This window comes from Mangifera indica, chromosome 4, assembly GCF_011075055.1.
Source record: "Mangifera indica cultivar Alphonso chromosome 4, CATAS_Mindica_2.1, whole genome shotgun sequence".
NCBI lineage: Eukaryota > Viridiplantae > Streptophyta > Magnoliopsida > Sapindales > Anacardiaceae > Mangifera > Mangifera indica.
The window spans coordinates 11,367,529-11,381,796 of record NC_058140.1 but is presented as its reverse complement, the minus strand read 5'-3'; the positions used below and the strand labels follow the sequence as shown (position 1 = coordinate 11,381,796).

The 14,268-nt window shown below is 30.4% G+C and overlaps 1 protein-coding gene across 1 annotated transcript; it reads right to left on the bottom strand.

The window, feature by feature from the left end:
* Window positions 1–9,651: 9,651 nt before the first annotated feature.
* On the bottom strand, window positions 9,652–13,744 carry LOC123213143 (diaminopimelate decarboxylase 1, chloroplastic-like). Its single transcript, XM_044632511.1, has 8 exons — window positions 13,173–13,744; window positions 12,884–13,058; window positions 12,370–12,519; window positions 11,527–11,688; window positions 10,930–11,115; window positions 10,337–10,459; window positions 10,170–10,259; window positions 9,652–9,895 (listed from the first exon to the last, which is right to left on the bottom strand). The coding sequence occupies exons 1-8, from the start codon at window positions 13,658–13,660 to the stop codon at window positions 9,815–9,817; spliced, it is 1,455 nt and encodes a 484-aa protein (XP_044488446.1). The 5' UTR covers window positions 13,661–13,744; the 3' UTR covers window positions 9,652–9,814.
* Between the last annotated feature and the right edge of the window lie 524 nt (window positions 13,745–14,268).

Genomic DNA, 14,268 nt, shown 5'->3' with positions numbered 1-14,268 from the left:
TTAAATAATTAAGAGATAAGATATTAAATTTATATCAATCCTTAGCTGAACAAAAGCCTTTAGAATATTGGCACTTTATTTGGATAAAGTGAACATAAGCCTTTAGAATATTGGCACTTTATTTGGATAAAGTGAACATAAGCCTTTAGAATATTGGCACTTTATTTGGATAAAGTAGAAGTAGTACAAGTATTAATGGCAATGGCAGCTAGGATATTATATTTAACTAAAGGGGCATTAAAGTCATTATGCATAGGAAGAAAAAACGTTGATTCTTTCTATATCGAAACGGCTGGCTGATGGGAGTAGAAAGCAAAATAAACAAAGGCCAAAAGCCGTGTGCCATGCCTGAAAGGCAATACCATAACGACGCTTGTCACATATCTTGTGGGAACTCCACCGTCCACTTGGCGAAAATCGGAGTGCTGCAGTCGTTGTCCTTGTAGTTTTTGATTGGTTAATCAAGATAGATATTACTTGAACGTCTTCGTTACTTCAACCAGAAAAATTACGTTAATTTCCAGCGATGCAATCTCAGCCGTCCATGTCACTGTCTATTAATGCATATTACTTGATGACTGAATATATTCACCTGTATAATAGTCAGACCCAATTTGAGAATAAAAATATTTTAAATTTACTATTATTTATTTATTTCTCATTAGCTTTAGGCATATATAGTACTGGGTCGTGTCAAGCTAAATTCGCTATAAATCTATTGTATTTACAGGTTGTATCGTACCATGATACACCAATTGGTAAGCATTACAAGTCATGCTGACAGGCGACGGGAGAAAGTTAAGGGTATGACCCATGATTTTTAGGTTGTCTTTGTGAGCTTTTAGTCAATCCACCTATTATATTATAAATTTTATTTTTTAATTATTTTAATTATTTTTCATACCTTGAAACTTTTGATACGACCCACATAGATTACAAGTCTGGCATAACTCACAATATAGAGGGTCTCGCCAAAGAAAAGAGGGAATCAAGCTAACTTTTGCTTCTCTACCTTTGGATGGAGCCGCTCTTTCAGTTGAAGTGTTTTAAAAATTATCTTGATAATTTATATTTTATTATTTATATTATTTTATTTGATTTATTAATAATAAAATAATACAATAATTTTTTATTATCAATGCTAACATAACAGATAATATAAGTAGTACTCTAATTACCACTTTTACTTTAAGTATTAAAAGATTTTAACATAATTTTAATTTTATTATAATTATAATATTATTTATTAATTTTTTTGGATAAAAATAAATTTATTTTTAATTAATATAACAAATAATATAAAAAATATTTAAAAATAATTTTTATTCAAAAACATTTAAATAAAATAATTTACTAGTATTATTTTATTACCGTTAACCAAACACATTAATTATTTATACTATCTATTTTTATCAAATTTTATCAAATGTAGTAATCGTTTATATTCAGTAATCTTTTCAATAATCTATTTTCAAGATAATTTTTTTATTTTAATAATAAAATATTATCCAAATTAAATACTCTCTTAACAAAAGAGTTATAAGATGGTGATAGATAAAGGTGTTGTAGGTTGCCATGCCCGTTTGGAAGAACACAACTTACAAATTTGAAAATCATGCCTAGACCTGTATGTATGGCAACTCTGTTGGAAAAACCCCTATGGTCAACCCAACACAAACTTATTTGAAAAAACAGATCAAAACAAATGGTTGGAGGAAATAGCAATTTTGCGATGACTACTCTCCTCCAATGGTCATTTAAAACCTTTTCTATAAATATCACACTAATTTTATTTAATTCTTCACATAAGCCACTCAATTCTCAATTTCTTAGCTATTTTTGTTTTCCTTTTATTTTTATATTTATTCATTTTAGTGAATTATATTTCTTTCCACAGATTTATTCGAAATGGATCTATATTACAACAAATTTAATCATGTTGATTGTTTTGAAAATAAAGAAAATTTACACATCAATGAAGAATAATAGTTACAACCACCGTCGTTAAAAAAGAAAAAAATATATAAGTTAATAGTTTAAGAGTATTTTAATCAAATAAAAGAAATTATTATTAGTAGAAAATAACATTTAAAAAAAAAAACCTACAACACTTAAAAGGCTAATAGTAAATTTTATTTACAAAATCAAGATCAATATGTGAATTCTTTATTAGTTCATCCACTTTTATAATCAGTAAGATGTCTAACTTTATGTATAATTTTATTTATAAAGAATATAAATATTAAATATCATAAAGTTTTTGGACAAATTACAAAATCAATGGAACAAAAATTTAAAAAGATTTTAAGAAGATACTCCTCTTTTGTTTGCTATATTTTATTATAATAGATCCTGTGACAAAATTATTAAGCGTAAAAAATTGATTAGAAATAATTGGATAAAATCTAGAGTCCTTTTATTATTAAAAATAGAAGATTTTAGAAAATTTTTACTTAAATATATTCCACTTAAGAAATAAATTATGGGAAACGTCTTTGGTTCTTCCTTACGAAAGGCAAACAATTAATAAGTTCAAACTCTTTTATTTTATGAATTTATCAATTATTTAAATATTGATAATTTATTCAAAATTATGGATAAAAATGATTAAATTTAAATTCTTGTATAGTGAAAAACATATTAAAAAAAATCCAATATTTCTGTCATAGCACACGATTTCTCAACATATGTAGTTTCTATAACATTCAAATAAACTCTTAGTACAAATAGATGTGTATTGAACGATAAAAAATCAATTTTAATTTTCATTATTATTAAATTTATTTTGTTCATAAAAGATTAAATAACGACATATTTCAAAATAAAAATCATGTTATTGAAGACATTTTAGAAGATTTCAAGAATTTAATTATTGAAGAAAGTGAAAATATATGATACTATAAAATGTAATACACATGAGTTTATTTTTTCATTTATGATTTATTTTATTTTATTGGTTTAATTTTCTTTATCATGCAACTACATTTTCCTTCATTGTAAGTGTATATTTTTTATTAAATTTCAAATGCATTGTTCTCCTTTATTTAAAAAATTACAAAAATTAATAATAAAAAATATTTAATCAAAGCACATGAACCGGCCTATCAAAGTCCATAAAGACATGACCCACTATACTATAGGTTTTGTCTCATGCTACTAAAAAATATAGACCAATACAACTAACTTTTTGATGGGTTTTGACACGATATAATTTATGATATGATAGATTATATCAATTTTGATATAGTCTGACCTAACACACTTCGTTGTTGGCTCACTAATAGACGGGTGAGATATATATTATAAAAAGGTTATTACTTTACTAACTTGTAGTATCATTTAATTAATTCAAACTATTGTAAGGAGACTCTAACGGTTTCACGCATTACAATTAATAATGACTGATTTTATAAATATCAATTTTAAGTATATAAATATATATATATTTATGTATATTATTATATAATTAAATATTATTTTATTTTTAATTTAAAATTATTTAATAACATAATAATATTTATAAATATATCTTTTTATATTTAAAATCAGTATATATAATTTTATATAAAAAAATATTTAGAAGCATAAGACAAAATTCGAGAATATTCTTAAGAGACAAAAAAGAATATGCTAGATATCCATTATGGGACACACTCAAATATCGTCCGTGTGAACCTGAAGACTAATATGCGAGGAAGAAAACCAGCTAGAGGTGGCTCCCATAAACATTGATAGGGCCAAGTGGAAGACTGTTGAAACTTAATTGTGCCATAATTGTGAAGGAACCTTGTTTCTACTCGGGTCCCTGCACCTGCTTTCCGTCAACAACCCCACCTTTGCGTTGTCACCATATCAAAAGCTACCATTTTCCCCGTCATAATCCAGCGCTACTTGTTTCCTAACATAGGAAAGTATTGCTACAATTTTCGTCACTAGCTTTACCTAAGATAGGATAAGATAGCAATAGTTAATATCTAAAAAGATTTCGACTTGTCTACCATGGTGTGACATGAAACAAATAAATAAAAGAAAAATGAAAAGAGATAAGACACATAACTTTAAACATAATTTAATTTGATGATTGGAATATTATCTAATATTTATTTAAAAGAATACATTATGATAAAATGTTTCAAAGGTATTTGAGCCTTTATTTTCTTTTGTATAATCCTTCATATTTATTAGACTATTAAAAAGAAATTACACTTATATTAGGAGAATTTACGATTTTTGACCCTCATATAATTCAACAATATGTTTCTATTTTAATTGAACTAAAAGAGAATTTTTTAAAATTGAGAATATCTCGGTTATTAAGATTGAGATATCTTCATGATGCTTTTATGGATGTAGAATAAAAAAATATTTATAAAAGATTTTAGATATATTCCTCTTTTAATAAATATATTTGCTTGCTATCTCAAGTTAAGGAGCTTTCCTATTTCTATGGTTGAGTATTGAATATGAAACATCTACAATGTTGTTTGGTCACTGATTAGCATATAATCGTTTCTCTTTAGACCTTGGACTCATGTAAAAGTAAGAATTGAATAGAAATTTTATGGGTTGGAAGATACCGTATAACAATTACTCTCATTTTTTATAGTGTGATGATGACTTCAAGACCTTCAAGAATTTTTGTTTTTAAAAGTGATGTTGTCACGGTTAGATTTATCATATGTTTTGAATTGAGACATGCAAACTAGTATCATAATGATTTTGTACATATCGAACGACAAATCTATCTTATCATTTTATTTTCATTTGAAATGTGATTGATCATATATTGTTTACATGTTAGGATGGTCGATAGGTGATTTAAACGAGTAAGATGAACTTTCATTTGCTCCTTTGTTTTTAGCTATAAAAAAATAGGTTGAGTCACCTAAGCTGCTCACTTTTGCATAAAGTCTTCTTCCCTTGCTATTTTTGTAATTCTTTATACATCTTTTAAAGGTTTTTCTATCGATTGGAGGAACATCATCACAATATAATTGAGTTTTGGCATTTCTCATTTTTATTTATGTAGGTGGGAGTTATACTTTTTTTTCTGGCTCTAATGGAAGAGGGAAGTTTAAAATATGAGTTCTCTCTTCCGTAAATGTGTCAAGGTGTCTTGTGTCGTCTTAGGCTTCTTTATACAAAGCTGTTATCATTCTTTTATGTGCTTATACGGTATTGGGGTGGACTATTTGTTACAGCCCCAACTCAGTCTTTGTCCTTCACTTTTGTCAAAGAGCCAGACAAGAAAGGTACTTGCATCATTGATGTAGAGGTTAGGTTGAAGGTTGAGAGCTTGCTGGGAGTGGCTTTCGGTGCATGTTTGAAAAGTTTGACATTCCTTTGGTTCCTATTTCTTTCCTACAAAGGTATCCCTATGATGAGTATTGTTTTTTCCCTGGTTACTTACCTTATGTATAACATATTTTGACTAAATTTATTATGTGAGTAGATTTTTTATTCATTTTCTCGTAAAATAAAAAAAGATTTGATGTGAAGGTACACCATAGATTCATAAAAGAAATCCCTGATTATAAGAGAGAGCTCATATGACTTAAGCTAGGTTTCTATAGATGGTATTCTATTATGGTTAATTTAGAAAGGTTTTAGATAGAATGTTAATACATTATAGACTTGTGCTCAAGTTTCTTCCTTAATGATTTTGGTAGAGGGTTCCCAAAACTCAATTTAGAGAGTGACTTAAAACTAAAAGAAGAGTTTAAGAATCAATGAATCGTTCTTGTTTCTTCTAATGTCTAGAATCTTTTTATGGATCGTTTTCTTTCTTAGAAAAAGAACATAGGTCTTGACAATGTAGCTTGCTACTTCATTTTTCTTTCGCACCAATGGATCAAGTAGTTTCGGTCAAGTTGCTTATTTACTTACAAACTGGATGAATATAGTCACATGTGTACTTACGGATTGAATAAGTTGTAATTGTAATTAAATACAATCAATATAGTATTATTTCTTGTACATTAATTGCATTTTAATTTGTCTCCACACTTGTAACGATCTTAACATATACCTTTTATATGATGAACGAGCAAATAAGAGAGAGAACAAATATGTATGGATACACAGATAGGCTACGGAGGGCTGTGTAAAGCTTTGTGAAAGATTAATAAGATTTTGGGGCATCCTCTTAGTTACAAAATAATAGCAATGTATTATGTTTAGTGTGATAACTTCTTTAAGGTAGTAAATGATTACCTTGTGACTCTAAAGATGCAATGCCACCAGTTGCGGGAAGATATAAGTTCTATCTTGTAGTCATGGAGGCTTGTATTGTTTCCTGTTTTCAGCTAGATACCTGCTAAGTTACTTGAAGTCATGCAAGAGTTATTGAACAATATTTTTGTCATGACTCTGACTTACTAAAAAAATAATGGTTCTTTTCTCTTATTATCTATAGGGTTCATTATCTTAAAGTGAGTTATTAGTCTGCTTAACACTGATGGTTGGTGTGAGTTATGGTTGGAACACCATGACGATGGCGTATAAGGGTACACTCTCTGTTAATGCAAGTTATATCTGTATAGCTAAGGGAAATTCTTCACATGATGGTTGGAATGTCGCCGGTATGAGTAATCAATGGACATTGATAAGTTTACACATTCTCTGCTTTGTGTGACTTTTGCTCGCATGTTCATACGCCTTGAACACTCATGACGCCACAACCCTCAGGGCACGAATAAGGATTTTGAATGCCTGAAATTTTCAAGGTGGAGAGTGTTTCAATTCATACATCTAATGTTAACATAGTTGGATGCACGACCTCCATGAGCATACATGTTTTCTATGACTTGGAGTCCACTTTCTTGAATTTTAGCAACTAATGAAAGTACGCACTTTTCTTACATTTAGGGTGTGTTTATTTAGATAATATTTTATTACTAAAATAAAAAGATTATCTTGAAGATAGATTACTGAAAAGATTATTGAATATAAATTATTACTATATTTGATAAAATTTGATAAGTATAAATAATTATTGTGTTTGGTTAAAGATAATAAAAAAATACTAATAAATTATTTTACTTAAATGTCTTTGAATATAATTATTTTTAAATATTTTTTATATTATTTATTATATTAATTAAAAATAAATTTATTTTTGTTTCAAAAAAATTAGTAAATAATAATAAAATCAAAATTACCTTAGTAATATTTTAATATGTAAGGTAAATTGGATAATCAGATTATCACCTATATTATCTATTATGTCAATATTGATAATAAAAGATTGTCACTTTATCGTAGATCATAATTATTATATTAATTAAAATGTATTTTCTCTCTTTATAAATAGTCAAACAATTTTGTAATTAGAGATGATTTTTATTGTAACGTCTTTTCTATGTATCCATTGTAACACTGTAAATGTAGACACATACCATATTTATTTCGGTTGAACAATATATATAAAATATCATTAGAATTTGTATTGGTGGGGGTCACATCTGTGAAGCAGCAGCAGCAGCAGCAGCAACAATCATATTCATCAAAGTGGATAAGTTTCGATAAGCTGCAACCAATAAAACTGCATTCAACTAATTAATAAAAGAATTCTAGGTGCTAGTCGTCGTCGTCGTCGTCGTCTCCACATAATCTTGGACCCCCCCACAAGCATTTTTCTCTTCTTCTTCTTCTTCTTCTTCTTCTATGGCTTATCAGTTTCCAAAGAAAAAAAATAGTGATTTTTCAGAAGGAACAAAATTCTGAGCAGTTTAAATCTTCAAGGTAATATTACAATTATGTAGTACGAAAATGAAAATGTGGAAACAAAAATATAAAATTATATTTTTTAAAAAATACATTTAAAACAAGAATGTGAAAAAACTTATAAATATGAAAATAATAAAAGTTTTTTTATAAATATCAAATTTTTTATAACAAAAATATATAAATTTATACAATATAAAAACAAATAATAAAAAATAATAAAGAGAAAGTATACTATAAAATAAAATTATATAACTTATTGTAAATTATTCTTGTCTAAGTATGTATAGATATTTAAAAAGAAAACAACAATGTATATCAATTTATATAATATATTGAAAAAAAGATAAATAACATACTAGAGAGTAGAGAAAAAATGAATTTAATATGAGATTTAGCGACACTTCGACTTTGAAAATATAAAAGATGTGTGTTTAATCGATTTTACAATTTTCTTTTTAAAAAAATATATTTCAAAATTTTTCGAAAATTTTAAAATGCTCTCAAAATGTTTTATATAAGTTTCGGAGAGTTTCAAAAATGAAAATGTTTCCAAAGTATGGAAACACATCCTATTGTGAGTTCCGTGCTTCCTAGTATTACACTGATCATGGCAGATGCCCACTTTTTCAAATTTGTGCTTGTAATCTGGGTCAGAGAAGTAGGGTCCTCTATGCAATTATGTGATTGAATGTTGATTCTTGTATTTGTGATACTGACAAATGAACCGAACCATAATTGCTGAGAAAGCAACGAGTATACGAAGTAACGTGGATCCAAGTGTTTCCACCGAATTGAGCTACCTTCATCAACCACCACAAGAATTTCTAAGCGTGATCGGCTTCTTTTCTCTTCATTTTTTTCTGCTAAATTCAAAGCATGTATTGATGTCTCATCAATATTTTGCTTTCATGCCCATTTGTGGTGGTCCTTTAACAGGCCAATTCACTCAAAGATTTTGATTGCTGACGACTATGCTCAAAATCGACAATCCCATTTAATTTTTTAAGGCTTGCATAGTAGTAATAAGAAATTGAATTTATTTTGAGATGTTTGGATTTACTGGTTACACATTGAGTTCTTTCCCTTGGGCAACCAGACAATGTTCATAAGGGGATGTTTCTTAAGGTTTGATTCTGCTGCTGAGTGGTCAAGGACAGAATTGATTTCTCATTTTGGTATCAGATTGCTTATTCACCGAAGAATACTAAACAGGCTGTAGCACTTTGGATTCTTGGCTCAATTTTCCAGGAAGTGATTTCAGGAAGAAAAGGAAGATTCCCCACTGAAACATGAGCAAATTTGGTATTGTTTTTATTTGGTGACTACAATTTCATGTTGTCAATCTGTGCGCTTGCAGTACCAGCTTTGTTAAATTAATATATAAAAAAGGAAAAAAAATATGCCTTATAGTCAACAATCTCTCTTTCATGGGAAAAAAAATATCTGCAGCTTATCATATTGGATTGAAAGCAACAAGTTAGCAAATGAAAGGATTTTGATACATGTGGCGGATGCAGCACTTGTGTCAACAGCTGACTGAATGCATAATTCAAGCCTGCATGAATTATAATATAATAATAAAATAAACTCAAGAGGAAAAGGTCGAAATCAGATAGTGTTGTTTAGTCACATATGCGTTAGGTAGCCCATCACAACTATAGAATATCTATCATCAAAGATGCTTTGAAAAAACCAGTGTCAGTTTCTTATAACTTCAGATTACAGATAATGAAATTCCCAGAACTTAAAATTATAGAGCTACTGAAATAAAATATTATATTGCTGGTTACAGATTCTTTGTACGGTTCCAACCATAAGGCCCATATCATTTGTAAGACGTATCAAGCAGCCCATAATTGCATGTTACACTCAGAAAAGTGAAATACAAAATACATCCAATAAAAGTTATATACCCCCAACAACTGAACAAAAACTGGCCAACTGAGTGAAATCCAGGTTGAAATTTAATTTATTGAGCAGAGTTTTTTTTGTTCTAGTGAATACAAAGCTAATATAAAAAAACTTGGCGACTAATTAAATTCAGTTAAAATGACATTCTCATGTTCATTCATTCCTAATATCTAAATCAAAGACCTTCAAAGAATTGCATGTGGTCTTCAAAAGTTTCGCCATGCCGAATTTTGGATACTGATCCATCTTCTTCAACCTGACAGCATAAATTCAAATTCTCAGGACTTATTTTGTCATAGCAGAAATTCTAAGGCACTAATATCTGCTGTCATATTCTATAGTTTCTAAAATTTGCAAGGAATTCTAGACTTAACAAGCAAAGGCATCCGCAGAACACAGATAGTAGAAATTTAGCAGAGCATTCGTTGAGGGAAATGATAGAAACTAAAAAGAATAACAGCTGAAATTAATAATCACATAATACTGCAAATACATTTAGAAGAAACATGACAGATTTCTAGGCTGCATACCCAGTACTCTGGAGGACGCATCTTGAGATTGTAAGTTGATGCCATGCTCATGCAGTAGGCACCTGCATCGTGAACAACCAGACCAGTTCCCTACAAAGCGAAACTCTTGATCAGGAAAGGCTGGGAAATAATTGCTCCAACCATGCTATAAAGAGGTTAAAAATTACCTGAGCCGGGGTAGGAAGTTCCCTCTCCTTCCCCAAGAAATCTGCAGATTCACAGACAGGACCCACCACATCAAACTTGCAAGTTTCAGCATCTTGTGGTGCAGGGGAAACCAACTCAATGTGCTGCAACCAAACATGACTGAGTCAATTGCAACCAACCAAAGAAACATATTCTTTGGACATAATAAATATAAAAGCAATGCAAAAAGGTGTCAAAATAAATAACTAGCACATAAAGATATGGCCCATCACTCTAAAAATGGATGATATTCTGCTGTAAATGACTGGCAATGAGCAGAAGAAGGTGATATATAGAAAGAACGTAAACATTGAAGCATGGTTCACTAAAACTTTGATTGACTCTTAAGGCACAACTAAGTGCTCTTACATATCAAGTACATTAGACTTGGATGATAGCATTTTTTTGTTGGTTACACATACAGAGTGTAAAACCTCAAAAGAGAGGCAGTCATTGACAAGAGATGACAAGTCGTCAAACTAAGAAACAAAGAAGAATGTCAACAAATAAAGGACTAAGCAAACAAGTGAACCAATATCGATCAATAATTTGAACAGTGAATTTGGATACATACTTGATAAGCATCATAAAGACTAGGACGGATAAGTTCAGCCATGCTGCCATCAATCACAATAAAATTTTTTGTTCCATTAGTTTTGACCCCAGTGACTCGATTAACCAAGCAGCAAGTATTAGCAATAAGTGACCTCCCTGGTTCAATAATCAGATTGAGATTTCTTGATGCCACCAGCTCCCTTACCTATACCAATCAATAAGAAGAAAATGAAAAGTCATTTCTTAGATTGATAAAAATTTGCTTCGTAAATACATAATTATGCATATAACAAGGCCATGAGATGATGCCGATCACAGTAAAGGAAAACCTTTTCCCTTCAAATCTTAAATTCATTCTAATGCTACAAAACAACAAAAATATAAAAGTTGTTAAGCGTACACCCCCACGTGGCACCATTGATTAATATATTTAGTGCGTTTATCTTGGATATATAAGTCAGTAAACAATACCAATAATTTTCTAAGACGCTAACAGAAAACATGTGCAGACTCCATAATGTGATGGTGACACGAACTCTTAATTTCCTTATTATGATAGTAATTCAAACATGAATGAGCTATCAATAAGTGAAGGATTTATGAAAACGATACTCACAGTATTAATGAGATCTCTGGGTTTGGGAAGGACTGCACCAGTGTGATAATAGTCTATTCCTAAGCCACCTCCAATGTTCAAGTAATCAACTTCAAACCCTTGGGCTCGTATTTCATCAATATAATTAACCATAAGAACTGCAGCATCCCTGAATATATCCACCTGAAATCATTAAGAAAAGAACTTGCCTATTCATTAATCGTACAAATGAAGATACACAAAAAAACATACTTGAGCAACCTCTCCTGAAATCAAAAGAGAAAGAATGTATAATAGCTTCCATAAGCTAAAGCAGTTATTAAGGATACATCTAATCCAAAATGTTCCAACTCATAGAAATTCAACTTGGGCATTCACCAAACAGTAACCAAGATAATTGATTGCTGATGTTTTAGAGCAGTTGAATCAGTCACATATTACAAAGATTCTTAAGCATAGAACATGTGAGGTTTCCTTCTTTGTTTTGTGAAAGGGCACTATCATCAAATCTGGCTATTGGAAACAGGTGATGCATAGATTATAATACACAAAGACATGTATAGATTCGTACTTTGAAAATAGGAAGTCCAACTCATTTATCTAAACAATGACATGATTATGAGACAAACTTGGAAGTTGAAGAATCCTGTAATTTACCCAAGTACACATAATCCAAACAATATTTTAATGAGTCACGAGCAGTGATCACAAGGAATAAATTTGAACATTATTCCAAAAATCATAGGAGTACGCAAATATCACCAATAAGAGCTTAAGAAATATTTTGACATTATTCACAAAACTTTCTATATTGCAAAAATGTACCACTGAGTGACAGGATATAAGCAAAGTACTGGAACAGACCTTAGTAATAGTTGAACCAAGATGGCAATGAGCCCCCACAAGCTTCAACTCATTAGAATTTGCCTTCACAGCATCCAAAAACCACTGCAACTTCTCATTCCTAATACCAAATTTAGAGTTCTTGTTTCCAGTAGCAACATAAGGATGAACCTATAAGATAATACCCACAAAAAATTCAATTTCTGTAAGTGGAATTTACAGCAATTTTTAAACCACAATCAATTTTATAAGTGTCAACTGGAATCTGGTCACATAGCAGCAAAACCTCTTTTACATACCATCGGCGCAATACTGGAAATGCCTACACAAATTCTCAAATTCCATAATGTTGCATTGCATACCAAACATCCCAAACCACTCATCTAATTCAACAGGACGTTGAAACTAATCAACTAGGAAGACTTCTAAGTATTCAATTGAATTTTTACAAGGTTCTCCTCTCTACAAAGTTACACAATGTAAGAGTGTAATACATCAGAAAGTTCATATATATTAACACTAAGTCAACCCAAACCTGAGGATCCACATCAGGATTGATCCGGAGCAACACATTAACCTTCTTGCCAGCAATTCTTGAAGCTGTTACAATATTCTCCAAGTCAAACTCACTATCAACGTTCACAAAAACACCCTCTTGTGCAGCCAACACCAAATCTTCCAAGAGTTTCCCATTCCCATTAAAGATACACCTATCCATTTATCCATCATCAAATTAAAACCAAAACAAAAAATTAAAAAAAAAAAAAAAACAGAACTTTAGTAAACATAAAAGCTAACATATGAAAGTATAACAAAAGCATTACTTGGTGGGATCAAAACCAGCTCGAAGAGCAAGCCTCAGTTCGTTCCCACTCACAAGAACAGCTCCACAGCCCAACCTTCTCAAATGCTCCAAAATCTTATAATTATTGTTAGCCTTTATGGCATAACCGATAATAGAGTTCAACCCAGAAAGGGCTTCTTTGTAAGCCTCAACATTTCTAGTGATTTGTGGTTTACTGTACAAATAAAAAGGTCTTTTTTCGACGGTTTCCATAACATCTTGAACTTTAACATCTTCACAGTAGAGAAAGCCATCAGATTTCTTAGTGAAACAGTGTTCAAATGGGTCGGTTTGAGTGAGGGGTTTTGTGGGGTTCTCAGACAGGACTGCCTTGAGAGTGAAGGGTTTAAGGGTTGTTCGAAGGTTTAAAGTGGATTTGAGGGATAATATGGGGAACTTAGGATATGGGTTTTGTGTTAGGGTTTTGGAAAGTGAAGGTGAGTGGGAGAAAAGCTGAGTGGCGGCCATTGCTGAAGAGTCACACCGAGACCACCAGGGAGGGAGAGAAATAAATAATAAAAACAAATTTTCTTAATCATGTGCCTATTTTGCTTCATAAATTTTCCCAGGGCAAAGGACTATATCCCATACAAGTTTTACTCTATTCTAAAAAATATATTCATATTAATTAAAAAATTAAAAAACTTATTCATACATTAACTTCTGGTAAAAAGAAAGATAAAATTATTATTTTATTATTAAACCTTATAACCTTAAATTTTTTTATCATTTTCTCTCTTAATTTAAAAAACTTACAATTTTTCTCTTAAATTAAAGTTTGAAAAACAACATTTTCCTCTTAAAGATTTTCCTTCCATCTTCGACAGCCAGATACTGTTCTCATCATTGGTGATGATCTCACCCACCATCTTCTTTTCTAGCAGTCAATGTTCACTGAACCAATTTCTTTGAATGAAGATAAATTGTCTTTGTTCAACGAAAAAATGAAGACAATCATCTCTTCGACCAAATGAAGACGAATTGTCTTCTTCCAGTCAATTGATCAACATTAAAAGATTCTCTTGATGTCGATCGTTGGATAAAGGTGAATCATCTTCGTCTAACAAAATCAGTTA

Excerpts from the sequence above, each read along its gene's own strand:
- LOC123213143 (XM_044632511.1), bottom strand. The coding sequence starts at position 13,660 with ATGGCCGCCACTCAGCTTTTCTCCCACTCACCTTCACTTTCCAAAACC. Across the intron at positions 11,689-12,369 it reads TTGGTTCAACTATTACTAAG|GTGGATATATTCAGGGATGC; the intron begins GTCTGTTCCAGT and ends TAATGATTTCAG. Across the intron at positions 10,260-10,336 it reads AACTTCCTACCCCGGCTCAG|GGAACTGGTCTGGTTGTTCA; the intron begins GTAATTTTTAAC and ends TTCGCTTTGTAG.